The 25,379-nt window shown below is 41.6% G+C and overlaps 2 protein-coding genes across 3 annotated transcripts; one reads left to right on the forward strand and one right to left on the reverse strand.

The window, feature by feature from the left end:
* Positions 1–675: 675 nt before the first annotated feature.
* On the reverse strand, positions 676–5,485 carry LOC126392753 (uncharacterized). 2 transcript variants are annotated; one of them, XM_050048359.1, is made up of 4 exons: positions 4,731–5,485; positions 3,012–4,036; positions 2,298–2,614; positions 676–1,908 (listed from the first exon to the last, which is right to left on the reverse strand). In XM_050048359.1, the coding sequence occupies exons 2-4, from the start codon at positions 3,272–3,274 to the stop codon at positions 1,553–1,555; spliced, it is 936 nt and encodes a 311-aa protein (XP_049904316.1). In that variant the 5' UTR covers positions 3,275–4,036; positions 4,731–5,485; the 3' UTR covers positions 676–1,552. The 2 variants fall into 2 exon arrangements, 1 of the variants encoding a protein (XP_049904316.1); XR_007570210.1 differs by having other exon boundaries at positions 681–1,908.
* A 231-nt stretch (positions 5,486–5,716) lies between these two features.
* On the forward strand, positions 5,717–23,743 carry ifngr2 (interferon gamma receptor 2). Its single transcript, XM_050048374.1, has 7 exons — positions 5,717–5,899; positions 15,186–15,300; positions 15,603–15,775; positions 16,440–16,585; positions 19,002–19,143; positions 20,418–20,560; positions 21,811–23,743. Exons 1-7 carry the CDS (start codon positions 5,860–5,862, stop codon positions 21,913–21,915), a joined length of 864 nt encoding a protein of 287 aa, XP_049904331.1. The 5' UTR covers positions 5,717–5,859; the 3' UTR covers positions 21,916–23,743.
* Positions 23,744–25,379: the final 1,636 nt, after the last annotated feature.

Here is a 25,379-nt window from a genome sequence, read left to right on the forward strand (position 1 = left end):
CTTAAGTGGTGAAGACAGTGAAAGCATGCCTTCAGGAGGGCCAAAGGTCATTTCGATCCTGGCCCTTGTCCTGGCATGGGCATGATTATAGGCCTGCTGTGCTTCCTGAGGGTCTGTGTATGGTGTGAGGAGAAAAGGCTGGCAGGCATACCCCCTGTCCCCCAGCAACTCACCAGAGAATTCACCTGTCAGTACAAAATCTCATCATCACAACCTCATAAATAGAGTGACATTCTTGACACAGCCATGATGTGTGTTGGTGTTGGTGTCTCCAACATTGTGACAGTGCTGCCAGAAACTGCAAGGCAAACTAAAGTCAGATAGTCCAAATGGATTCGATATGAATGTGGTTATGTCCCATGTAGAGATGGAAGAATGTACCTTGTTTGAAGCGGGTGGCATCTTGGGAGGGACATATGTTTGTGTCTGTCCCCCCAGGGATCCCCTCCAACACAGGCCTGCCTTTGTTTTGTGCCAAGGCTATGTCCTCTGCTGGGGTGAGGTCAGCTGATGGTGACCCACCACCCGTGCCTTGCTTGTGGGTTGTTGTTTTTTTTGACTGCTAAAACAGTACAGACAATGTGTGAGCAGGCACCTTCGTTCATGACTTCATTCGTTGAACCCAGCTCAGTCATTTATCCTGGATGTCTGAATCCTACTTTTGTGCAACGGGCAGGGGTGGAAAGAGTACCAAAAAAATCTACTCAAGTAAAAGTACTGTTACCTCGATGAAATTTTACTTAAGTAAAAGTAAAAGTACTGGTGTAAAAATCTACTCAAGTAAAAGTAAAAAGTAGCTCATTTAAAATGTACTCAGAGTAAAAGTTACTTAGTTACTTCTTAAGGGGGGTATAATCTCTCCCCATGCAATAAAAAAGTACAAAAACATACACAAAGCTCAAACTCACTTTTTTATTAAAGAAAACACATAGATCACAGATAGATCCAGATTACAGTTCCTCCTTAATTACTCAATGAACTTGCTTTTTAGTTTGAACAGGAGCTGGTTTTCAGGACTCGGCACTATCAGGTGAGTCAGAAATAATAATCAGAAATAGTATCATTGTTTTCAAGTTGCACCGACGCACCTGTTGCATATTCAGGTGTACAGAGATACACATGTATCAAAAACTGCACAAATAAATCAAAATTTTGCAAAATAATCATGACTTGATTCATGCCTGAGCTTTCATTCACATCTCACTGTATAAGAACAGAAAATCAACAGGAAACTGTCTTTAGCTTTTCAAGACATAAAAGCAGAACAAGATTATCCCACATATGAAAATAAATGTTAACAAAACTCAGTTGAAGTGAAAGTCGTCGGCTCTGTGTCTTTTCACTGATAACCAACAGAAACATATGGAAAACATCTGGAAAACACTCCAGAAACACTCAGTCGAACCTCAAGTCTAAAAATCACAGATCTCTGGATGAACCATCTCCAAGTGAAAGTCAATTCTTTCTTCTTCTAGGATTTTTGACTGATTTTTCGAAGCACTTTTTACACCGTTTCTTTCTCCTCCTGCTCTGCTTTAGTTCCTCATTTTAATTACTCAATGAACTTGCTATTTAGTTTGAGCAGGAGCTGGTTTTCAAAGTTAGTAGAGTTCATTCTAGCTCGGTTTGCAGTGAAAAGCAGTCCAGCACAGCTGAAGAGGCGCTCACAAGCAGCAGAAGCAGGCAGGCCAGTGTTGAGTTTGAGAGAGAGCTTTTTGATGAGAGGAAAAGAGTTCAGTAGGTCAATTTTGTCTGAAACACAGGCAAGGAACCCATCTAGCTCACTTGTGCCTTTTGACTTTTTGGACTTCAGTGATGAGAAGAAATCGTCCTCATCTGATGAGTGGCCGACATGCTCCATCTCATCCTCTGTCATGTGCTCAATGTGGTGCTTCACATAGGCCAAACCTGTGTTAAGTGACAAATACACACAAAACACATAGAATATATCAGACATTTAGGCTTTCATTTATGTGGCAACTTAATTCATCATAATGTTGCCATTACAAAAACCAAAACATTTTCTACATTCATGTAAACAGGCTCATTATTTTGTTGCATATATGATATTGGACTAAGCCTTCTTAAAGGTGGCAAAAATGTTTTGCTGCTGGCCCTGTGCACAGCAGTACACTGCTTTGCTTCTATGCTGAAGAAGTGGAGACTCCTCTTCTCCAAACTTTGTGTGAGGTGACCAGCATCTACAGTAGGTGATACACTGACTATATGTAGTTTATACATCCCCCATCAATAATCCAAATGATACCTTTAATAATAATAAGTGATGAAAATCATACCTGCTTCTATGATGTTGGCTTTCTCAGTCCAAGTGGTCTTGAATTTTGTCAGAAAGATCGCTGCAGCTATCAGTTCAGGGTCTCCCATCATCCCACCAAAGCGCTTCTGGACACCAACTTGAATGGCTCTGATTAGTGGTAGGCACAACTTGCAGGATACTTCCAGTCGTCCGAGTTTTGCTTCTAACTGGAAGATCACTGGCAGCAGCCATCCCATGTGTGTGTTCGTCTCTGACTGAAGGATGTTTAATGTCTTCGTCACAGGCTTCATCACGGTGCAGTACTGGGTCAAGAAGGCGATTTCAGCCGGACTCAGCCTATATGACATAAAGCAAATATAAACAGATAAATACTATGTTTTAAATTAGAAGTTTGCCACAACCAAAATTCACAAAATGTCAGAAATTCAAGTCAACACACCAAAGCCAAACCACTCTGTACTAAGGATTACCAGCAATCAGATGCTTTATTTACCCATCTCACTAGTACTACTGATAATATTGATACTTTGTGGTCATTTTTATGATATCAAATAAATCCACTCATGTTCTATTCAGACTGTATGCTCAATGTGTGTGTATTTATGTACTATTCACCCCCTGTGTTTTATGGAAAAAGTTGTAATTGAAAATGTAATGGAGAATGTGTGAGAGAGTCATTATTTCAAACTGTGAATAGTGCTTACATAATGTATTCCATTTCAGGAGTACTCACATTTTCACCTTGAATTTCTCAGACATTTCTGATGGCACCCTCTCCCTTCTCGTGTATAATTTGTATGATCCTCTCCACAGCCATGTATGTGGAGTCCCACCGTGTTTGATTTGGCCGTATGAACTGGAGGTTGCATTCTTCTTCCACAGTTTCTGCAGCCATGTGTGACCGACCTGTTTTGTTCCACAGTCCTTGGCATTTCCCAAAGGCTGCACGTGATAGCCGTTTGTATGTATCATTCTGTTCTTCTGCCTTGGCAGCATCTGTTGTGGCGATTAAGTTTAACAGGTGAACCTTTGATGAGGAGGCAGTTGGTATTCAAGACCGTTGTTTTCTTCCAGGATGTTGAATGTGTCTTGATGGGTGACTTTGGGCTCTTCTTCAGAAGAGTCTGACTCGGCTTCCGTGGACGGGCTGTGCTCCCCAAACACGCTGAATGCTTTGATAAAATTTGACCCGCTGTCCGTTGTGGTTCTTACAACTTTTCCCCTTAACCCGTACTGACAGTGAACGTCATCAAGGGCACCTGCTAGCACATCGAACGTGTGGGACCCCCTCAACCTCTGGCATGCAAGTACAACGGATCTTCTTTCAAACGTTTCTTCATCTTTCCAATGACAGGTGACCCCTATGAAACTTCTCTGGTGTGCTGTCCAATAATCGGTGGTAGCTGCAACATAACTGACTCCACTGAGGTGTGACACCACAGCCTTCTTCATTTGAGTGGAAGCTGCCTGTATTCTGGCCCGGAGAGTGGGTCTGGAAATGATCTTGCATTGAGGATTCAGTGTTGATACAAGTTCTTTAAAAGCAGGTTGTTCAACCACAGCAAATGGATGAAGGCCTTCACAAATGAAGTTAATCAGAACCTTGTCAACTTTTGCTTGTGGCACACATTTGGTTCCACCCACTGCCACCAAGTCAGATATTTTTGCTTGCTTGCTTTGGGTTTTTTCTGGTTCCAGGGTCCGCTTCCGTGCTGCCACGAGGTCAGTGTATACTTTCATCTTTGATGGATGTTTCCTCTGTGAACAAAAAACAAACATCGTTATATAAATAATCAATACCATGTTTTCATTAAACATACAGTTAAAATGTTTTTTATATTAACAGATTCATTCATATTTTTCAAAGTGTCATGTAGAAAGAGTAGACTATATCATGGATGGGTCACTGGCAGACTTTAAGTGTGGTCCCAGATCACCTGGTTTTATCCAGCATATAAGATTACTGAATGAAAAACATTCACCAATATATCAATCAATCAATCAATCAATCAATCAATCTTTATTTATATAGCGCCAAATCACAACAGTCATCTCAAGGCACTTTACACATAGAGCAGGTCTAGACCACACTCTTTAATTTAATTTTAAAGAGACCCAATATTAGAACAACACTAGAAGATTTTTTATTAGCCAAAACTTAATAACTTTTTGGTGCATTTTTCAATGTGTTAATACACTCATAAGCAATTTCAACGCATATTATAGCAATAGCATAATTTTGTGTGAAATTGAGGAATGAGTCAAATTTGATTGTTTAAAATGAAGCTTACTAGCTTTACTACCAAGTAAGCTAACGTTAACTAGCACTATAAAGCTAGCTGCTAACACTGACGTTAGCATACCATGATTGAGTAAAGTTATTAATTGCATGGATCCATGATTAATTGCATGTAACGTTAACATTATTTAGCTTCACGTGAGGTTATCTTACCTGTACATGCTTGTGCAGGTTGGAAGCAGAGTTTTTGTAGGTGGATAGCTGCGTCTCTTTCGGCATACAAAGTTTACATTGCATGATGAAATTGTTCTCATTCGCGGACTTGAACTCAAAAAAGTCCTTTAAGTATAGCCAGGGATTGGCCTTACGTTCTCCGTGCGTGTCTCTGTGTCCCAAATTCGACCCTTCTCCATCGACACACTTGTCTCCAACCACACACTCGTCTCCATCCGTCTCCATCCTCTTTTAGCTAACGTTAGCTCCTCTGTGGCACTGGCACCAACGTCTTGACGTTTCTGACCTTCTGGCGCTGCAGTTGTCCAGAGCCAATCAGACGGACGGTTACTGGCATGCAGACGCAGTGCAAGTTCATCTATTTTTTTTTTTTACTTTGTAACGGAAGCTATTTAAAATGTAGTGAAGTAAATTACTTCCAACAATATGTACTTAAGTAAAAGTAAAATTACTGATTTTAAAAATTACTCAAAAAAGTACAAGTACACAAAAAAACTACTCAATTACAGTAACGAGAGTAAATGTAACTCGTTACTTTCCACCCCTCAGGGCAGGCTTCAGGTGTGCTGTGGTTGAGCTGTTTTGCAGTGAAGATTATCACATATGGAAATTTGGAAATGTGTTAGTACTTCAAGTGCAAGACTTACAGATTGCAGTGTGCATTGGTGTGATGTGGGAACTTAACCCCTACTCTGTAAGTGATTGCCTGCGGGACAAATCCTGAGTAGGGTGAGGTGGGAGAAGATACGATCATTTGTCAAATTTCTGTGATAAAAAGACTTTCTTCCTTACATCATTTCCTGTCATCACTTATGCTAGAGACCTGTAGTGGGTGTAACAATTATATTTTTAATTTGTTTTTTTGTTTACTTCAGAGCCCTTGTTCGATTCTACGGCACGGCACTGGTTTCCTTTAAGGGGCGTTTCAGGAAGTGTGTTATAAGGAGAATTACCGTCAGTAGCTTCCCAGACTGTCGTTAGTCCCAGACTTTGAGGAAGTATTGCCATCTAGTTTCGATCATTATTCTAGTTGTTGAACAGATTATGGCTGCTGTGGAGACAGATGTGCTCGGGGACTCGTCGCACCCTATGAAATGACGCTGCCGCGATGCTTTTCGGTGTCCTGTGCTTTCTAGTCGTCGTCCAAGGTAATTAGTTAGCATTAACTTAGCAGTTAGGGTTTCGTGTTACAGCTAACCTACTTCTCTGTGCTTGTTGTGAGGCAACATCCCGTGTGTGTGTGTGTGTGTGTGTGTGTGTGTGTGTGTGTGTGTGAGTGAGAGAGTGTGAGTGTGAGTGTGAGAGAGAGTGAGAGAGAGAGAGAGAGAGTCAGAAATTAAACTGAGGTGTCCTCATGTAACCCATGCCAACGTTCGCTAAAACCCACACACAAGGCCTCTATAACGCAGCCTGTCTGTGTTTATTAAGGTACCAGACTAAATTTAAAAAATCACTCTTTAAAGGCTCCTTTCGCGTCGACAGTGTTGAGCATGTATCCACCTTATTTTTCACGGAAACACGGAGGCACAACAGAACGCAGCCAGCTTCCTTTTTTTTTGTGCGACACTTCCGGTCCAGCACTCTTGACCAGTGTTGCCAGATCTCGCGTGACAAATAAGCAACCAGGCCTGTGAAAACTAGCCTCACGTCACCAGGCTCGTCTATTCACTATGAATTTTGTCTGGATTCTGGTTCCGGTCTAGGGAGCGGATGCGGTATTCACCAAATTCACCAAACTAAAAGTGTTCACCATAGTAAAACTTTAAATTCTGGCGCACCATCGATTTGGGGTGATGAGGGGTGTAAGCAAATCGATTAACTTAATGGCTTGGGGCTTTTCTTGTAAATTATATTCTTTAAATCAAACTTTTCACCGCATTTTTATTAGCTTGGTGCTTTTATTTTTACGGAAAGGCACATCCATCGAATTCCGGATCCTGTCTCACTCGCCCTGGTTCCGTTTCCTTACCAAAACGGCCACTAACGGCCCCAGACTAGTGAAAACAAGCCCAAAACAAGCGACTTTTTCCACGGAGCCCCCCAAGGTTCCGGGGAGAGAAAATTAAATAAACTGTGTACACGGTTTTACAGTCCGCGAGGACGGATTTTAAACTGTGGGTACAGATTGTCAATTTACATCTATGTGGACAGATTAGTAAACTGTGCGCAGTTTTCCAAAACTGTACCCAGGGTACACAGTTTATTTATTTTTCTCCCCCCTGAGCTTCAGGACAATAACCACAAGAGGGAGTTAAACCACCTTATTTAACATTAGAAAACAGATGGGATATCAAATATAGACTGATGTACCAAGTACATTATATACACAGTAAACCTCTGATAATTAAAATTTGCACACACAAATAAATATCATCCTGAATTCACAATTCTTTATTATTGCTTTTAATGCACTCATCTAACTTTTTTCTTTTAGTTACAGGACTGATGTTTTCCTAACCAGAAAAAAACACATTAACCTGCTCTGCCTCTGATTGGCTAGTACTCGTTGCCATCAGGGTCAGAGCCAATTAGAAGCAGGATGCGGGTGGGGAAAAAACTCTGCTCTCCTGTGTGTATGGGGAAAGGGGAGGGACAGAGGGAACAGGCAAGACAAACTATTCTACGTTTAAATAACATATCGAAAATATCTGCTTGACAACTTATTATAGAGCTGGGAACAAGCCCAAATAAGCAACTACGCTTTAGAGACAAGCCCAAAAAAAACGCGACCCGCGACTACCAATATTTGTAAGCGACTTTACAGAAAAACAAGCCCAAAGTCGCTTATAATAAGCGGACTTGGCAACACTGCTCTTGACCACTGTGTAAATGGGAATCGGCTTGTTGTTTACCTTGTTGAGTTTAGCTATGTACATACATACATACATACATACATACATACACACATATATATATATATATCACATTTTCACGTTACTATATCACCGTTTAGACTAATCTGATGTTTGTAAAGTCTATAAACACAATGATTGAACAAACATTACTATTTCTGTGTGTGTAATTAATAACATGGTTATCGTAGATAATAACTCAATAACCGGTCCGTGAAAAAATGGTTGATGCGTACATGCTGATTCGGGTGCTATCAGAGCCGATCCGCGCATCACTATGGCTTAATAATCACTAAAAACACTAAAAGTCAATAAAAACAACCCGTCCTGTGTTAGGAGTGTATGTCGCTGACAGAAAGAAAGAAAGAAAGAAAGAAAAGGGAAAAAAGAGACAGAAAAGCAGCGTATACCTCACATATTTATTTCTCACAGTTGCGCACACGTTTGCTGGCATGCAGACGCACCGTCTGTGTGTCTGTGTGTCGAGGGTGCGAGCCGCAGCTTCAGCTGCTCAGGTAGAGAGGCTGTGTATCCCGGTGTGTTTTTTCACTGATTCGGTTCTGCAGGTTGTCTGCTGGTACACTGGAGAGGGGGATCAAGCAGTTTGTCTCACTCGGGATAGACTGCGCTGTTTGGTTCATAGTTTTTGATTGACGTGCGATTTATTCGCGTTTAGAGGGAATTATTTTTACCGGCAATTACCGGATAACGGAAACGTGGGCACAGTTATCTATATAAAATACACAGACTAACTAATTAACTAACTAACTGATTGACTAACATAAACAATTGAAAATTGAAAAAAAATTAGCTTGCACCGTTAGCTCCGGTGTTCTGGATTTACTCGCGACCCTGTCAACTGGCGACCTTCAGCCGAATGCGTCTATGGTTGTCGTAGTGACAACAGCTGTTTTCAACCAGGAAGAGAACACGTAGCTGTCCTCGCGAAGGCCATTTTCTGCTTATGAGAGGGAGGTGGAAATCACTGTTGAACCCAAAATGAATATCCGAATATCCAACGTCAAACTAACTTCACCTCGGTACTCTTTCATACCACATAGCCTACTAGGGCTGTCAACGAATATTCTAAATTCGAATTTAAATTTGAATTTGGAAAAAAAATGGACCTTCGAATGTGAAAATTGATATTCGATTGTGGAGGGGAAAAAAACATCACCACAGCTGTCCTCTTTGCAAGTGGGCGTTGGCCTGGGCCGCTGCACTGAGGCCACACCGTCCATGGAGGTGCTGCAAAGCGCCGCACACCGAAATTCTCGCACGAGCCGGAGCACTTCCGTTCACATCAGACGCGTATTTCTCTAAGCTGGTCGACAAGCGGTTCTGCTCCCAGCTGTTGTCTCCGTCACCCGGCTTGACACATCGGCTCGCGCAGAAAATAGACCAGAGCCGGCCACGGAGCTGCGCAGCGCAGCGCAGCCGGTGTGGATGACACAATCGGTTAACATGGGCGCTGAAAGAAAACTGGTTTCGCTTCTCGGCGCCTCGAGGCTCTTTGCAGCGCTTCCGTGAGCGGTGTGGCCTGACGGGTCAGAGAGGGGGGTGAGCGAGAGGTCCACGGTTGTTTATAACGTAATGTTATAGATAATTGTTTTATGTGTTTTAATGTGTAGGTATGTAAATGTTTTCAAAGACGTTTATGTTGAAATAAAAATACCTACAAGTAGTTATGTTTCCTTGTATTAATACATATACAAGTATGTTTCCTTGTATTAGTTTGCCCTCTTGTGGACATAATGCGAAGAAAAAAAAAATTCGAATGGTTCGAACCTATGAGTTATTTTTAGAAGGAATATTCGGACGTCATTTTTGAGCAATTTTGACAGCCCTACAGCCTAGTGTTTGTCATATTTGTATGCTTTTAATCGCCTTAATGCTACAACATAAATAGATAATTTATCTTAGAGATAAATCTATTATACAGCTGCTGCTTTATTGCTTAATTTAAAATAAAGTATTTCCACGTGAGTATATGAATATTGGCTTTATCGACCTGTAGCACAACAATAAATGTTAGGCTTATGAATTAAGTAGGTTTAAACCGCTGGTTTTTGTATTGGAAAGCAGTGAGATTGTAAAATGTTCCTCAGTGCATGGACAGTGTGGTCACAAGTTGATCTGGCTGCCTCCCAATTTGAAGGTATAGCTGGCTGTATGTTGTCGGATTTTTATTGGATCTGTCAATGACATGGTGTTGTAATAGTGGCGCACCCCGTTAATTGTGCGCCTATAATTTATTTTCCCATTATGAAGCGGGTTCGAATCCCGTGAAAATATTCTTTTTTACATTTCACGGGGCTGAACGGTTCTTTAATATGGCACATGTTTATTTAGGCAGGCACCAGAGACGAAACTGTGTAGGCCTATTTAGAAAATTTATTCCAGATAGGAGTTAGATTTAGCCTACAGGAAAAGCAACTTGGCCTCTTCCTGTTTTCAACATTCCGACATAACAAGTGTGATTCAAACCACGACTGAGTGTCGGTCCGTGACTGGGTTCCTCCAACAAGAGTCCAAAGACGGATCAGGTCGGCTATGTTTTGATATTGTTATGAAAAATTGAGTGAAGAGGCCTTCGCGAGGACAGCTACGTGTTCTCTTCCTGGTTGAAAACAGCTGTTGTCACTACAACAACCATAGACGCATTCGGCTGAAGGTCGCCAGTTAACAGGGTCGCGACAAAATCCGGAACACCGGTAAGGGAAAGCGTGAGGGAAAGCGGCTGACCGGAAGTCACGCACAAAAACACGGAAGTTGATCACTATTTACTTCCGTGTTTGAAACAAGGCTATTCAAGAGAAGGCTGAGACACGGGGTCAAAGACAGTGGATAAACCAAGACGGTCCACTGCGAGTCAGTTTCCTGTATCAGTGTCACATGGGGTTCGCGACCACCATGCCCCTTTAGGAGACTAACAGCAGGTACTGAGTCCATTGACTTCAGTGGGAGAAATGAACGTGATTACAGATTATGGCCGATTCTTTCGCCCCATAGTCACAAAAGTAAATATTGGACCCATTTATCACAAGCCACATATCTTCAGAACATTCCGACACCAAAATGGCAAATTTCACACGGACAAATCAGGAGAAAATTTACTTTGTTCAAGACCTGTCTCTGTCTCAACAACACACTCTCGCGAGATCTGGCAACAGATAGCTCCTCTCTGGTGCTGAAATCAGTGCAGTTTCACCAAAGATACTGGATTAAAAAAATATTTTTTTTCTAGCAGATGTCTTAGTTACAACATGATTGAGCTAACTGGAGTAGTTTCATGTCGTATCCGACAACAGGAGGCTTTTAACAGATGACGTCCTGATGTTAACTTTGCTGCTAGTGTTAGCTGTCCCTGTCAGCTGCAGCAACTGATGCTTTCTAGACATCGTGATTTCCCAAAACTGAATAAATACCACAGATAGCAGCACAAAACTGCTTTGCTAGCTCAATCATGTTGTAACTAAGATATCCGCTGGAAAAAATATTTTTTTCACGGACCGTTTAATGAGTTATTATCTATTACAGACACCGCTAACGGCTAACGGTTAGCCCAGCTAATCTACGATAACCAAGCGAGGTTGGGGATACTCGTCTTTGATTGGCGGTTCTCCATCGTCTTTGATTGGGCTACGGGGGACAACGCCTACTTAGGAGACCGGAAATGTATACCATTTCATACAATGGGGGTATATTGTAGGTGGGCCATCTTGTTATAATACAGTATCTTTGACGGGGTCAAACATGGGGGGATTGCACATGTGCAGTAAAATCTGGTCTGCACTTCCTCAAAGGCTCAGTAGATGGCGTGAGACCGCAGAATAAGGGGGATGTTTGTTTCATGGTCAGTTTGTATTTTTGGTTACATTTGGGAATTTATGAATGATTTGAAAATGTTTTTGTTTTTGTTTTTGCAATAGAATTTAACTATTATGGCATCTGTGCTCTGGTTTAACAGCAAAATATACTGTGATAATATCTAGTGTTACACTGAAGGATGATTCTCAGAATCAAAACCAATGACAACAGCCCTAGTTATTTACCAGAGGCATTAGTTAAGGTTAGCTACTTTATTAAGGAAGAAAAACAAATTAAAATGATATTGAAAAAAGAGCTTATTGACACATTTTGACATATTCCAGTATTCAAATATTCTCAGTTTCATTATTGTCTTGATGTCACACACCACAAAACACAGGAACAATTGCAGGACAAAAATGATTTATTTTGCGTTTTCACACACAAACAGTCACCACACAAATAACAAATGAACTAAAAGTCTGAGGAAGAGCTTTGTGCTGGAAACATCACACAGCAAAACAAGAGGTATTTGATCTGGCTCCATTTTGTTGGTTCTGGGATATGTGCATGCATGTCATTTTCACAGCTTATTATTGGACTGTCACTGGTGGCCTGCGTTGTGGGGGAGAATGACAGAGATGCAATTCCGACAACTTCAGGCAGCCGCCGTCCAAAAGTCCAAGCAGACCGCACCAAGCGCACTCCTTGATCGCCTGAGTGGATCCTGCGCTTTTTATCTAGTGCTCCTGCTATCACCCTCCAGCATTGCAGCTCAAGTTACACTGCGCATGTGCAATCCCCCCATGTTTGACCCCATGTCTCAGCCTTCTCTTGAATAGTCTTGGTTTGAAACAAGGCTATTCAAGAGAAGGCTGAGACACGAGCCGTTTCTCAGTACTCAAGTTCGGCAGTTCGGACTTGTGGACTTGGCAAGTTTGGACTTGGCAAGTCCACGCGAGAGTCCGGACTTCCCGAGAACGGGAGGACGGGAGGACGGGAGGACGGGAGTACAGTCATTTCTGCTTTTGGAACAGCAGCGAACTTGATGATGTCACTACCTCCGCTCGCCTTGGCTGTTGTATTGTGTTGTATACATGCATTTAGAATAAAACAATATAAACGCAGCCCTGCGTCTTTTCATAGACATTGTAAGAAATTAATATGTATATGTTTTTAACGTTTCAACATATATAACTGACATACAAAAACATATAAATAGCCAAAATATTTTCATAAAATATCTTTTAAAATCTTTTCCCCGCAGCTGGCTTCTGATTATAATCAAAAGTCAAGTGCGGGGGGAAAAGTTTGTGGAGAGTTGGTGGTTATTGTGATCGTGAGCACTGGCGAGATGGAAATCAAAAATCAATAACGGATCGGAGAAGGCGTCTTGGCGCAGTTATTGCAGCAGGACTGCTGTACCTGCAGGCTGAGGAGGAGGCTGCCCAGCCGAGGAGGCAGATCCCAGAAAGACAGTGGAGAATGAGGATGAGGATGAGACGTGCAATGCTTGCATGTCTGTTCGATATGTTTGTCCAGTTGTGGACAAAGTACCCAGGAATATCACAACAAAGAACAAAAAGTCAGTCACAAGTAAAAGTGCTGCATACCAAATCTGACTTGAGTAAAAGTATCTGGGTATTGTCAGCAAAATGTAGGACTACTTAAAATTAAAAGTTAAAAGTACTCATGATGCAGAGTGACCCAATTTCAAGTGTTGTGATCATCATATGCATGAATATGTATTGAGTATTAATTGATCAACGTAGGCTACATGTAAGCAGCATTTAAATGTTGTCATGGTAGAACTAATTGTAACACCTTTCACTGGTGTACTAGTCTAATGTATAACAACACACAGCAACTTGTAAATATGAAACAACATATAAAACAAACTATCTGAAAAGTAACTATAGCTATCAAATAAATGTAGCTTGAGTAGAATGTACAGTATTTCCCTCTAAGTAAATGAAAATACCCAAAGTACAAGTACATCAAATTTGTACTTAAGTACAGTAGCTACTTGAGTAAATATACTTAGTCACTGTCCGTCACTGCATTTGTCTCATCATTATGCTTTCTGTTTACATTTTTATGGAGACTTGACAGTTGGTACACCTAGAAAAAACAACAGCAGTTTAATATTCAGTCTAACATTTTATTGAAGTGTTGAGTTGTAGATTGTGGTGCTGTTGAACTGTACTGGATTACACTGACAGCAGTTTCTCATATAGTCTGTCCTCACCAATATAAATGGGATCAAACAGGTCAGATGTGAAGAGGAAAAATTTATTCAGCCACACTTCAGACATCATGCAGGTATACAATTCATATCAGATAATCAATATTTAAAATGCTGTTGAATAAATACTACAATAAAGACAATTAATCTTTAAATACAATAAATAAATTACAATAAATTCTTAAAATCATTATTGAATGGTAAAAACACATAGGCCTAAATAAGCAAAAGAATGCAAAGAACAATAACATGTTACAACATTTAATAATATAAGAATATATCTTATACTGAGACTGAATGTTGCCCATTAGACATACCCCAAACGAATTACATTTCATATTTAACCACTACAGAGATATCAGCCACGAATTTCAAAAGGACTACCCGAGAGAGGCTGCTCTCTGGGGCAGCCTGAGCGCTCATACACACGTTTATTATCTATGAGCGCTGACACCGCTAGATGACAGCGGTGTCAGCGCTCATAAACACATGAGCGCTGACACCGCTGTCATCTAGCGGACCTCAGTCACATTCAACTGGGCTCTATATTAAAACATCGACCACGGGTCTGACGTTTAAACTACGCATGAAAACACTACGTTCTGTGACAAAACAACAGTAACATATCGGTAATTATGGCTTACAATTGTGCGCCTTTCCCTCACTTGTCATTTTCCGATGATTGTTGCGAAATGCATGCTGGGATACCTGGCTGTCTGAAGTCCACACAAGTCTGCTCCGATGCATCCCCGGTGAAATGGGTGTGGCGAGAACACATCCGGGAATTTGGACTGAACTTGGCCAGATGTGAACTTTGAATTGGAACAGTACTTGGGCTGTGACTGATGACGTGTCACAAGTCCACAAGAACACAAGTCCGCACAAGAATGCATATTGAGAAACGGCTACGGGGTCAAACATGGGGGGATTGCACATGCGCAGTAAAATCTGTTCTGCACTTCCTCAAAGGCTCAGTAGATGGCGTTAGACCATGGAATAAAGGGGATGTGCATGCATGTCATTTTCACAGCTTATTACTGGACTGTCACTGGTGGCCTGCATTGTGGGTGAGAATGACAGAGATGCAATTCCGACAACTTCAGGCAGCCGCCGTCCAAAAGTCCAAGCAGACCGCACCAAGCGCACTCCTTGATCGCCTGAACAGATCCTGCGCTTTTTATCTAGCACCCCTGCTGTCACCCTCCAGCATCTGCAGCTTAGGTTACACTGCGCATGTGCCATCCCCCCATGTTTGACCCTTCGTCTCAGCCTTCTCTTGAATAGCCTTGGTTTGAAAATAAGGTGGATAGGATATGATGTAATGCTATATGATTCATATAGAGCTTTGAGGAAAAATCGGCATAGTGAATCCATCAAACAACACTCAATTTCAATAAATTGCAATACCCTGTCATTCTTTTTCGTCAGATTTGGAGGGACTTGTCTTTCGCATGTATTCTGGTATAAAGTGTCAAACATCATCTTCTCATTTACTGCTCTGTATATGTCCATTCCCTTCTGTCCCAGTACGGTCTGAGGCACCACCAGGTCCGCCCCAGAACATCCGTGTTGATAACTGGCTGCTGTCATGGACCCCTGCCTCCAAGGAGGAAGATGTCACCTACACCGTTCAGTACAGCAGGTGAGCTCTGATGGTTATGGCACCTGTTGCAACATGTGAATCAATAACCTGCATGAAAAAAAATCTGAAAGGTTCCTGTTGTCTGGTCATATGACAGGAAATTGTTGCATCATCCTTTCCTCTTTATGTTTGCTTAGATGATGTGTGTGTGTGGAGACAGCTCACAGACAGTATTTTGGCTAGTAAAAAACTGTATTTCCATTTTAATCTATCTGTAAGCAAATGTGTTACACATTGTAAATATGGTTATTGACATCATGACAGATTCTGGACTGATGTAAGTCTCCTGTTCTGGTCCACAGCTTTGACAGCCGCATGTGGACAGATGTACCAGCCTGCATCCATATATCATCCGATTCCTGTGATGTCAGTTCCACTAAAGCCTTGGGCGAGCACGGCTGTGTTATGCTGCGTGTACAAGCAGAGAAGAAACGTGGGCTGACCTCGAAACCAGTCAAGGCCTGTAGCAGACATGGTAAGAAACTATGAGCTAACATGTGCATCAGTCTGATAACGATGTGCTCTTACTGGCAGCAGTTTAGTTTATGTTGTAGTTTGCACAAGAAGCTCTGAATGTATGCATGTGTTGATGCTGTGGTATCGTCTAAATGTAGCACTAAGGAGACTCTCATATTGCTACAGTTGTGAAAATCCAGCATGTTACCCAGTTGTGAGTGGTCTGAGTGGTTAATACTACAAACTAATACAGGAAATTTGTGGTTTCAGTCTCTGACCAGATAACATCTACTGTCTGTTTACTGGATCTGCCTCCATATTTTATATACATATCTGCTTGCTACACTGGATCTCTTTATTCGCTGTTGCCCCCAGAGGCTTATTGTCCCTAGACCACTAGCCAATGGGTTTGGAGATTAGGTGTTAACCACCCTAACCATGGTGTGAACCACATAGTTTGAAGTGTCCAATTCTTAACACCCATAGCAAGTTTTCATAACTTTGACATATCATTGTGCTAGATTGATTTGTCAGTTGAGGTTTGGGTATTTGCGATGTGTTTTAGGTCTGAAAAGTTGGTGGTGGTCACTCAAGGTCTCACGCCTACTGTAACGAAAGAGAACAGATAGCGTAAATCTTAGTTGATTTAGTTAATACTCAATATATTTGTTGTACTCTTCCAGGTGACTCCTGCACTCCTGACTTCAGTCTGACTGCAGGGCCCGGCTCCCTGACTGTACATTTGAGTAGAAACCACAGTTTGATTCTGGAACATGAAGACCATGCAAAATACAGGGTTTATTATGGCAAGGAAGGAGAGCCCCTTAAGGTGAGAAACCTTGTTAGTGTAGCAAGATACACATGCTGTTACTTCCTGTTTAGTGTGTACTGTACGTGATCCAAGACTATGTTCTCACTAATCTGGTTCATTTTGGAATACTGTTCGGGTGTTTGACACCAGTATTGTCAGGTCAGTTTTGTTCCCATCTCCTTGCACGTTAAACAAAAAGCCGGATCTCTACTTCTTCCTGTCATGCTCAGCAAACAACAAAAGTGTTGAACACAGCTAACATGTGACCAGCAGTGGGACAGACAGACAGGACAGGTCACTCTGCTGAGTCTCAGCTGGTTAAACCTTGTGCCTATGTACGTGTATACTGTGTTTTATAATACAGCCAAATACACAATGACAGATAACCAAATGATAACTATTGTCTTGATGGTGGCTCATAGATGCTACCTGTTTACCAGGCTGACAAATCAGTGTAGGGTTAGCTAGCTAGCTACTGAAGATATAGCCTACTGAATGTATACACATGCTGCTTTTGCTTTTTAATGATTATAACAGTGAAAAAAAAGGCCGACCCTCCTGTACAGGAACCAGTGAAGGGAAGCAGGGAAAATTTGCTGATATTCAACCAGCTGTGTGTTGTCGCATTGTGCACAGATGAATGTTGTTTGACTTCTTCCGCAGCCCCTTGACAGTCCAGCTGCCAGTCTGGGTGCTGGGAGCGGCATGGGGGTGAAGCTAAACACTGTTCATCTGCACACACTGTGTTACCTTGATTTTGTGGCTGTGTCAGTCTGACATCCTGAATATATCCTTCAAATGCATATTGTAGAAATTTGAGAGTACTTCACCAGGGAGTGCAGTTAGCGACAGTGGGAGCGCCATGCCAGTCTAGCTCCGAAACCGAAAGTTTGTCGTACTTAGCAACAGTAAATAAGGGGGCCGGGCTTTAGCGAAGGGTGAATTGTAAAGTCAGTTGACAAACTAAAAATTACAAATTAATGTCAACAGCTGTATTGACTAAAACAATTGATCCCAGCCAGACATGCAGTTCATGGTCAATGCCCTCTACCCCAGGCCACCATGGCACCCCAAATGATGTTCTTTGTTTGTCAGCAATACCAGCTGTGTGTGGACAGAAGGCCAAAATGCAGAGGAAAAGATGCACTTTCCACCTTATCTGGCTCAGTATGGACCTGCCACAATTCCTAAAGTTGGTGTAATTTTTAATTCATCATATCCCAACTTGACCCTAATTGTACATATATTTAGCAGATTGATGGATGGTTCCATTCTTTAGATATTAGAATAAGCTGACTATACAGGCTAAAATAATTTTAATGTTTATTTAAATGGTCTGGTGGGTTTGCACATGTGATTTTGATGCATTTTCTGGTTAAATAAAAAGGATCTTGCTCTTGAACATTAATATCTACGTATCTCTGTAGGGATCCTTTCCATTATAGTTTTAGACACTTACAATAACAATCTGAGCATGTCAGTGGTACAAACAAGCAATTTTAGTGGAAGAACATTGATGATGCAAACATATCCTCAATGGTTACATTGCAGCCTGTTTCACCACTGACACCTACAATCACACACATGCTGTGTCAAAAGGAAACTTTGGTATTTTTCAACCTGGACCCTATTTTCATTGTATGTCCATTAAAATTGTTTTTGCCACTGACAGGCTCCGATTGTTATTTTAAGTGTCTGGAAGCCTTACGGAAAGGTTCCTACAGAAAAATTTATTGTTTCTAAGCACCTTTTTACTGGTCTGTTTATTATCTGTTTATTAGTTTCATTCTGAAATGTCACAATGTTGCAAAAAGAAGTGGTGAAAACGTTTGTGAAAGTTGGAGAAAGGAGTGCTGGGAAGAGTTTGTTGTATTGGAGTACAAAAAGTGTAGGTTAGTGAGAGATTTTCAATGTCATGGCTAATTATTTAGCTGATTTCAACTATGTTAAAAAGCCCCTCGGGATTTCAGATTTTTAGCAAGATTTGGTTACACAAACTAACAAACAGACTGATTCAGCGAAAGGTATGGAGAAACATTTAATTTCTCTGTAGGGTCCTTTCCCTAAAGTTGTGAGACACTTCTAAACAGGGATGGGCATGAGTACTTGAGAACTCCATTTGGACGTCCGTTCAATGTGTAATCACCACCCAACCTCCCTCATGTAAACATGACTTTAATATGTATTTTTGGGCTATTTAAAATGGGTAAAGTCTTATTTAATTTATTTCATTGTAGAGCTGCATGCAGTGTTTTGCCTTGCTCAGCACCTCCTTGCCTGACTGTTGCTCTCCCTGTTTATCATATCATATCATATCAATATTGCTCAATACTGGACCAATTTCAAAAACTGTTACCCTTTAAGGGAAGAGGAAATATTGGCCTTTTATCTGTTATGTGTTAATGTCTTCCAAACGCCTTCCACTCTTCAACAGAGTTATAGAGATGATGTCGCCTCAGTGACCATCCGTGAGCTGCAGGAGGGACAGCGTTACTGTACAAAAGTGGAGTATATCTACTTCGATGAGAGCGTCGGACCACCCACCTGTACCCAGTGTGAGGTCATCCCTGAGTCAAGTAAGGCTCATTTGTAGTTGCTGCTGCTGTTAAGAAAGTTTTTCAACCAGGCAAAAAGAACAAAAATACTGTTGAGACATTAAAGAACCAAATTGGCTGTGTTGCTGGTTTTGGCTTTGACTGTTTTCCAAAATGTACACAAGTTTCTAATCTGACTCCCTATCCTCCTGACAGCCAGTGGTTTCAGTTGGAGTGCAGTAAGAAAATCAGTTATACGGTTATGACACCCGTCACAGTAAACAGTTATTACCTTGTTGCATGATTATGCAGTCTGCCATGGTGCAGTGCAGAGCATTGACATCCAAAATTTGTCAGCTGAAAAAAAGCATTAGGACATCCAATGTTTGTATAATGATAAGGATGATTTCAGTTGACTTAGTGATTTCTTGAAGTACAGTAGGTTGTGGCCATAGACTGTATGAAATAATCATTGTAGCCACTGTGACTTCACCCATCAATTTTTGGACTCCTGTTTTGAAGCCTTGAATTTGGCTTTTTATCAATCATCATCTTGATTTTTTGGAGACAGAAGTCCATATTGGGACGAAAAGGTCGAATTAACAATAACACTAGCTGCTAGCTTGGTTAGCACAGTGCACAGCTATGGTTAACTGGGATAATGCTGTTGCTAATTTGCACTAGCAAAAATTAGGCTGAAAACCTTAAAACAAAATGCACTCATTGGAAGAAGTGAACGTACGACTTCTTCAAAGGTCTTTTTGTACAGCCAAACGCTGAACCAGACTTTTATAGATGACAAAAACGTTTCATGAACTGAAAACACACTGAACTAGTTACTTCCTGGAATGCACCAGAAAGGAACAGTTTTATACAATCCATGCAGATGTTATGAGGATTTGTATTATTACAAAAGTGAAGCTGATTACATGTTCATCATGATGGAACACTGAATAATTCTAGCTTATATTTGAGTTCCACAGTCAGAAACAAATCATGGGAAATTCCACTTTCTCTTTTGAGTATGATGTACTCACTGTTGTGGGCTTGACATGTGGCTCTGTACACTTAGTAGCAGCTTGTATTTACAGCAAAAAGAAAGAAAAACTAACACATTGTCCATGTAAATATCTCAAACCACTCCTGCAGTATAATTCTTTCATTCTTTTCAAAGTTGCTTTTTAAGTCTTAAAACTCATAAATCCTCTGAAATCAGAACATCGTAAGAGTTGTAATGGAATTCCTGTCTCGTGTCTGTGTGTGTCTGTGTGTGTCTGTGTGTGTGTCTGTGTGTATGTGTCCTGTACATTTCCCAGAAAAAGATTCAAAACTAACAGAAACAGTAGTAGCTGTGGTGCTTGTCAGCGTCCTGCTCATTACGTTCATCGCGTACCTCCTCATCTTTCAACGTGGGAGGATCAAACAGTGGCTGCAACCTCCATACCAGATCCCAGACAACGTGAGCACTAACATGGATAAACACATTCACCGCACACCCACTAGGTCACACTGTGTACATGTACTAGATGTATCAGACTGTAAGTTAGGTAAGGATCTGTAGGACTATTTCATTGACTTTTGACCAGGATGAGAAGGCAGTCAGTGTTTCATTATCAGATCGTTGTGAATATTAATGTAGCTGAAGAAGGTGGGAAACATAAGGATTTATTTACAGTCATGTACTGGAGTAATGCAGAATGATAAAGTTGGACTAGGTGGGCCATGCAGAATCAAATTTTCAGAGATTTAATTTGTTCCATTTCAAGTTTTGTCTCTTAACTTCGGCTTGCCATTGCTGGGTATAATAAATACATTAAAAAGTGTTGGTCCTGATCAGTTCACACAGTTGGGAACACATTTAGGCCACGTTTATGAGGTGGTGATGTGACCTGACACCACCACAGATATTAGATTAAAAAGACCACCTTCAGTGCAAAGTACCCTTCACTGTTAACTAGCTTTCAGCTAGCCACTAGCTCTCTTTGTGTTGCAGTAGCTGTGGTGAAAATGTAAGAGATCCAATGCCAACTGAGATATGAGTGTTAGCTGAATTCTTCACTGACAATATCTTAAGCAGCTGATACTTGATTTGTTGATCAGAAATCTAATGTATCATCATAAATTAAAACATATCTTTCCCCCCAGCTATGTAATATATATTTTATCAATAATATTTGGAATCAGCTTGTTTTACAATAATAGGCCTATGTAATGGTTGGCATAGTATAAACACATAGCAAAGTACAAATGCAAACCCATTGTGACCAATCACCATAACTTTTACAGCACAACAAGCTGATCCTGGCACTGTGCCGGAGAACTGATGGAGCTCATTAGTGCCACTAATTAGTGCAGTCAATGTTTGTCAGACTGCTGTAGACAAAGGCTCTTAGTTTCTGCTCGCTGTATGTTGTATTGTGAAACTGGTCAGATATGTGCTTAAATGTAGCAGCAGATGTCAATCTGTGCAATGTGACACACTCCCACTCCCTGTGTGGACAGGAAGTTAATGACAACATTTCAGAGTCGGAGCACCTTTTTGTTGCTGAAACAAATAACGTCAATTTAAACACAGGAAATAGACCTGCTGACAACTTTAAGTACAGATGATGTCTCCCATGCAGTTATTCACAGTGTGCATTATGCCTACAGTATCATCAAGGTAACTGTTTTATTTAAATAAGGTTGACTGTTTTTTTTCTGCTCTAGTTTCTGCTGAAGCCTGAGCACCACCTTCCCATCTCCACCAGCATTCCCACTGAGGAGCACTGGGATGTAATTTCCTGCATTTCCCCAGAGGAGTCCAGAGAATGAAAGCCACTGTCCTCTCTGCCTCTGCACTACACTCTGGCCTTCTCACTCTGCTGTTGTGGAGATCAGATCTGTCGATTGAGCTGCTGGGAGATACACTCTGCAACCTGCTGTCCTGAAGCCATACGTTTTGCTGAGATGGATTCGACTCATGATAAATGACAACTTGTCAAGTCAAAACGTAATAGCTGATCACTAGCTTTAATAGGCTCCACACTGTGTTACTATCCCCACTCTCATTTGGTTTCATATGCAGGGTCCGACGTTAAAGGGACATTGTGTAACATTTTCAGTTGTTTATTGGCAAAAATTGATGTCTGCATTCATAAATATGTCATCACTGGTGTACTATTACCTCCACCAATAATCTGACTTATTCTCGTAAAAGGAGAATTTCGGATTTTCTTGTACATTGTGCGGGTAAGTCGTCTGTGGGGTTCCATAATGTTTCGCCATCTTGAGAATACATCCGCCAGCAAGGGACATACAGCCCCGCCTTTGGCGTTTTCGTTGAGAGCCAGGCCAGCGCTGCATGACTGAGGAGCTGAAGGAGAGGAGCAAGAGGCGCTTTGCTACTACCCCGGCAAATTTGAAACAAAGTCCCACTCTTTGAGCATAATGCAGGATCATGCGTATGCAGCATAATGGGAGACGGAATCCTCGCCGCCAAGAAAGCACAAATGGGAATAGAAAAGGCAACGTGACCGGTGAATTAAAAAAATGAGGGTCCACATCGGGGTAGCCTTTCCCAGGTGGAGCGAGCTGCTGAAGGAGAATGGTAATGCAATCGCCGGTCACGTTGCCTTTTTGACTCCCTTTTGCGCCTTCTTGGCGACAAGGATTCCGTCTCCCGTGATGCTGCATAATACATGATCCTGCATTATGCTCAAAGAGTGGGACTTTGTTATGCTGCAGTAGTGCCGGGGTAGTAGCGGCGCTGGCCGCTAACAGCGGCTAACAGCGGCTAACAGCGGCTAACAGCTGTTAGCGGTGCTGGCCGCTAACAGCTGTTAGCGGCACAGTGTTGTGAGGAGAGGGATGAGGTGTGTGAGGTTGAGCCACTTGTCAGTTGTCAAAGGACAAGACGTGATTGGTTTGTTTCGATTTACACCCGCCCCAACAGTCCTGCGTTGTAAACACAGCCAGCATGGTGAGGAGGGGGCTTGTCAACTTGCGTCCCGTGTGTCTGTGTAGGAGCCTGAGTGAATACTCCATGAAGTATCGGATGACATGGTTTCATCAACGTTATCATAGCTTTTTGGTACACAGTGACTACCGTTGTTGCAATACGCATTTGAAACAGTGAGGCGCTAGAGTGCGCTATCCGTTTGAATGCAATATATGATTTCAACGTTAGATGGGAGAAATTCCTACACACTGTGGCTTTAAGGTTTTTTCCTACTTGCCCTGCCGGGCAAGTACTTCTCAAATCTACTTGCCCCATCTAAATTCTTACTTGCCCTGCCTAAGAGGTTCTTTTTCTGGCTGTGTGGTGCATATTTTCGCTCATGACATATCTTACGTCAGCAGAGACGCTCAGCCAATGGAGGCAGCAGCACATAACAAAGCAGCACACTGCAACTGGCCCCTCCGAGGACAGAAACAGGAGAGGAAATACACGATTACAGGCATGGAGTTAAGATTTTTTTAGGGCAAGGCCACTTTGGCCTTTGATAAATACAAATTTATTGGGGCATCATGGCCAAAATGTGGGGCACCAAGGCCAAAACCAATGGCGCAATAACAATATGTGCTAACTACATTGAATGAAGACAAAACAATATATGTGTTGAAAAACAGTACTGAGTTTATTAAAACTGGGTGTGCATGACTGGGGATATATCTCGTTTCTTGTTGTTTTGATTCATGTCCCTTATTTTTTAAGTCTTTGAAATCTCTTTATTCTTTTGTTATCTCCTAGTTATTAAGAAATTATTATTAGAAGAAGATTCTTTATTGTCCTTTCTCAGCACATTACATACATTTGACCTCTGCATTTGACCCATCCTACTGTATACACTGGGAGCAGTGGGCAGCCGCAGTGCAGCGTCCGGGGACCAACTCCAGTTCTTTTGCCAATGCCAGTGGTCAGGGTCACTGACAGGAGTATTCACCTAACATAGCCTACATATCTTTAATTATATAATTATTTATATGTCTCTATGTATATTTTTACATAAATCCCCAATATTTAATTTGCCTTTAAAAAATCCTCTTCCTTCATTTAATTTGACAATGTTTATTGTATTGTATTATATGTATTAATTCTCTACAGGATCTTGTATGTTCTTTAATATGTGTTCAATTTATTAAAAGAAAAAACAAAAAAACGTTTTGGTGAACCCTGCAGCAAAGTGAACCCTCTGCAGAGAGGATCTTTGCCTCCCAGTTTGTTCCTGGCGGCAGAGCAGAGTGAACCGTCTTTCTTCTCAGAGGATCTTTGTCCCATGAGAGCAGGCAGCATGCTATCCGTGTCCGCATTTAAAACATCTTTCGCTGCCGATTTGACAGTCACTAGAAGCACATTATGACCCTTTGTAAAAGTTTCTGTGTGGTACCTGTGTTGTACATGAGCTAATGTTAGCGGCTAAGGACTGAGAGGCTGTCCGGTATGTGTGTGTGTCCGAGTCGGTGCTGCTTGCCTGATCGTGCATGTCTGCGCAGGATCTGCTGGCCCGCCGGCTATTTTTACTTGCCCCGGGCATTCGGGCAACCGTTAATGTCGGACCCTGATATGGTGCAAGAACACCAGGAAATTACAGTCAGAGCAAATGTAATAGAAACAGTGAGGTTTCAAAGTTGAGGAGTTTCACAGGAAAGTGTGTGTGCCAAATTTAGCAAAGTAACCAGATAAGGGCCATGCTTGGAAGCAGTTTTGCACTTTTTTATAAGCATTTGTCTGTAAAATGCTTCAAATCTCCAGGAGAAGATTTTATGTCCACTTTGCCCCGTCGACCTGTGGAGAGCCACAGTCAATATAGGGGCCGTTTATACGACAACGATTTCAGTAAAACCGGAAAAGTCTGTCCTTTGCGTTTTAAAAAACTTATGCGTTTATATGACGACGTTATTGAAACGATCCCTGAACCATAATGCGCATGTGCGAAAAGTCCGTTTTCAGAGGAACTACATATTGCACGTTTACATGGCAACGGAGACGCTGCTGTTTCCAAAACGTTGCACTCTGGAACCCGTTTTCAAATCATTGCGTTTTCAGGCACCCAAAACGCCGCTGTCGTGTAAACGATCGGCCAAAACGCAACTTGAATTTAAAATCCTACTGTTAACTTATAAAGCTCTAAATGGTCAAGCTCCATCATATCTTAGAGAGCTCATAGTGCCATATTATCCCACCAGAACACTGCGCTCTGAGAACGCAGGGTTACTCGTGGTCCCTAAAGTCTCCAAAAGTAGATCAGGAGCTAGAGCCTTCAGCTATCAGGCTCCTCTCCTGTGGAATCATCTTC

The sequence above is a fragment of the Epinephelus moara genome, chromosome 7 (assembly GCF_006386435.1).
Source record: "Epinephelus moara isolate mb chromosome 7, YSFRI_EMoa_1.0, whole genome shotgun sequence".
Classification (NCBI taxonomy): domain Eukaryota; kingdom Metazoa; phylum Chordata; class Actinopteri; order Perciformes; family Serranidae; genus Epinephelus; species Epinephelus moara.

Excerpts from the sequence above, each read along its gene's own strand:
- LOC126392753 (XM_050048359.1), bottom strand. The coding sequence starts at position 3,274 with ATGCTGCCAAGGCAGAAGAACAGAATGATACATACAAACGGCTATCAC. Across the intron at positions 2,615-3,011 it reads GAGAAATTCAAGGTGAAAAT|GCTGAGTCCGGCTGAAATCG; the intron begins GTGAGTACTCCT and ends TATGTCATATAG. Across the intron at positions 1,909-2,297 it reads AGCCAACATCATAGAAGCAG|GTTTGGCCTATGTGAAGCAC; the intron begins GTATGATTTTCA and ends CACTTAACACAG.
- ifngr2 (XM_050048374.1), top strand. The coding sequence starts at position 5,860 with ATGCTTTTCGGTGTCCTGTGCTTTCTAGTCGTCGTCCAAG. Across the intron at positions 15,301-15,602 it reads TACACCGTTCAGTACAGCAG|CTTTGACAGCCGCATGTGGA; the intron begins GTGAGCTCTGAT and ends TCTGGTCCACAG. Across the intron at positions 15,776-16,439 it reads CAAGGCCTGTAGCAGACATG|GTGACTCCTGCACTCCTGAC; the intron begins GTAAGAAACTAT and ends GTACTCTTCCAG.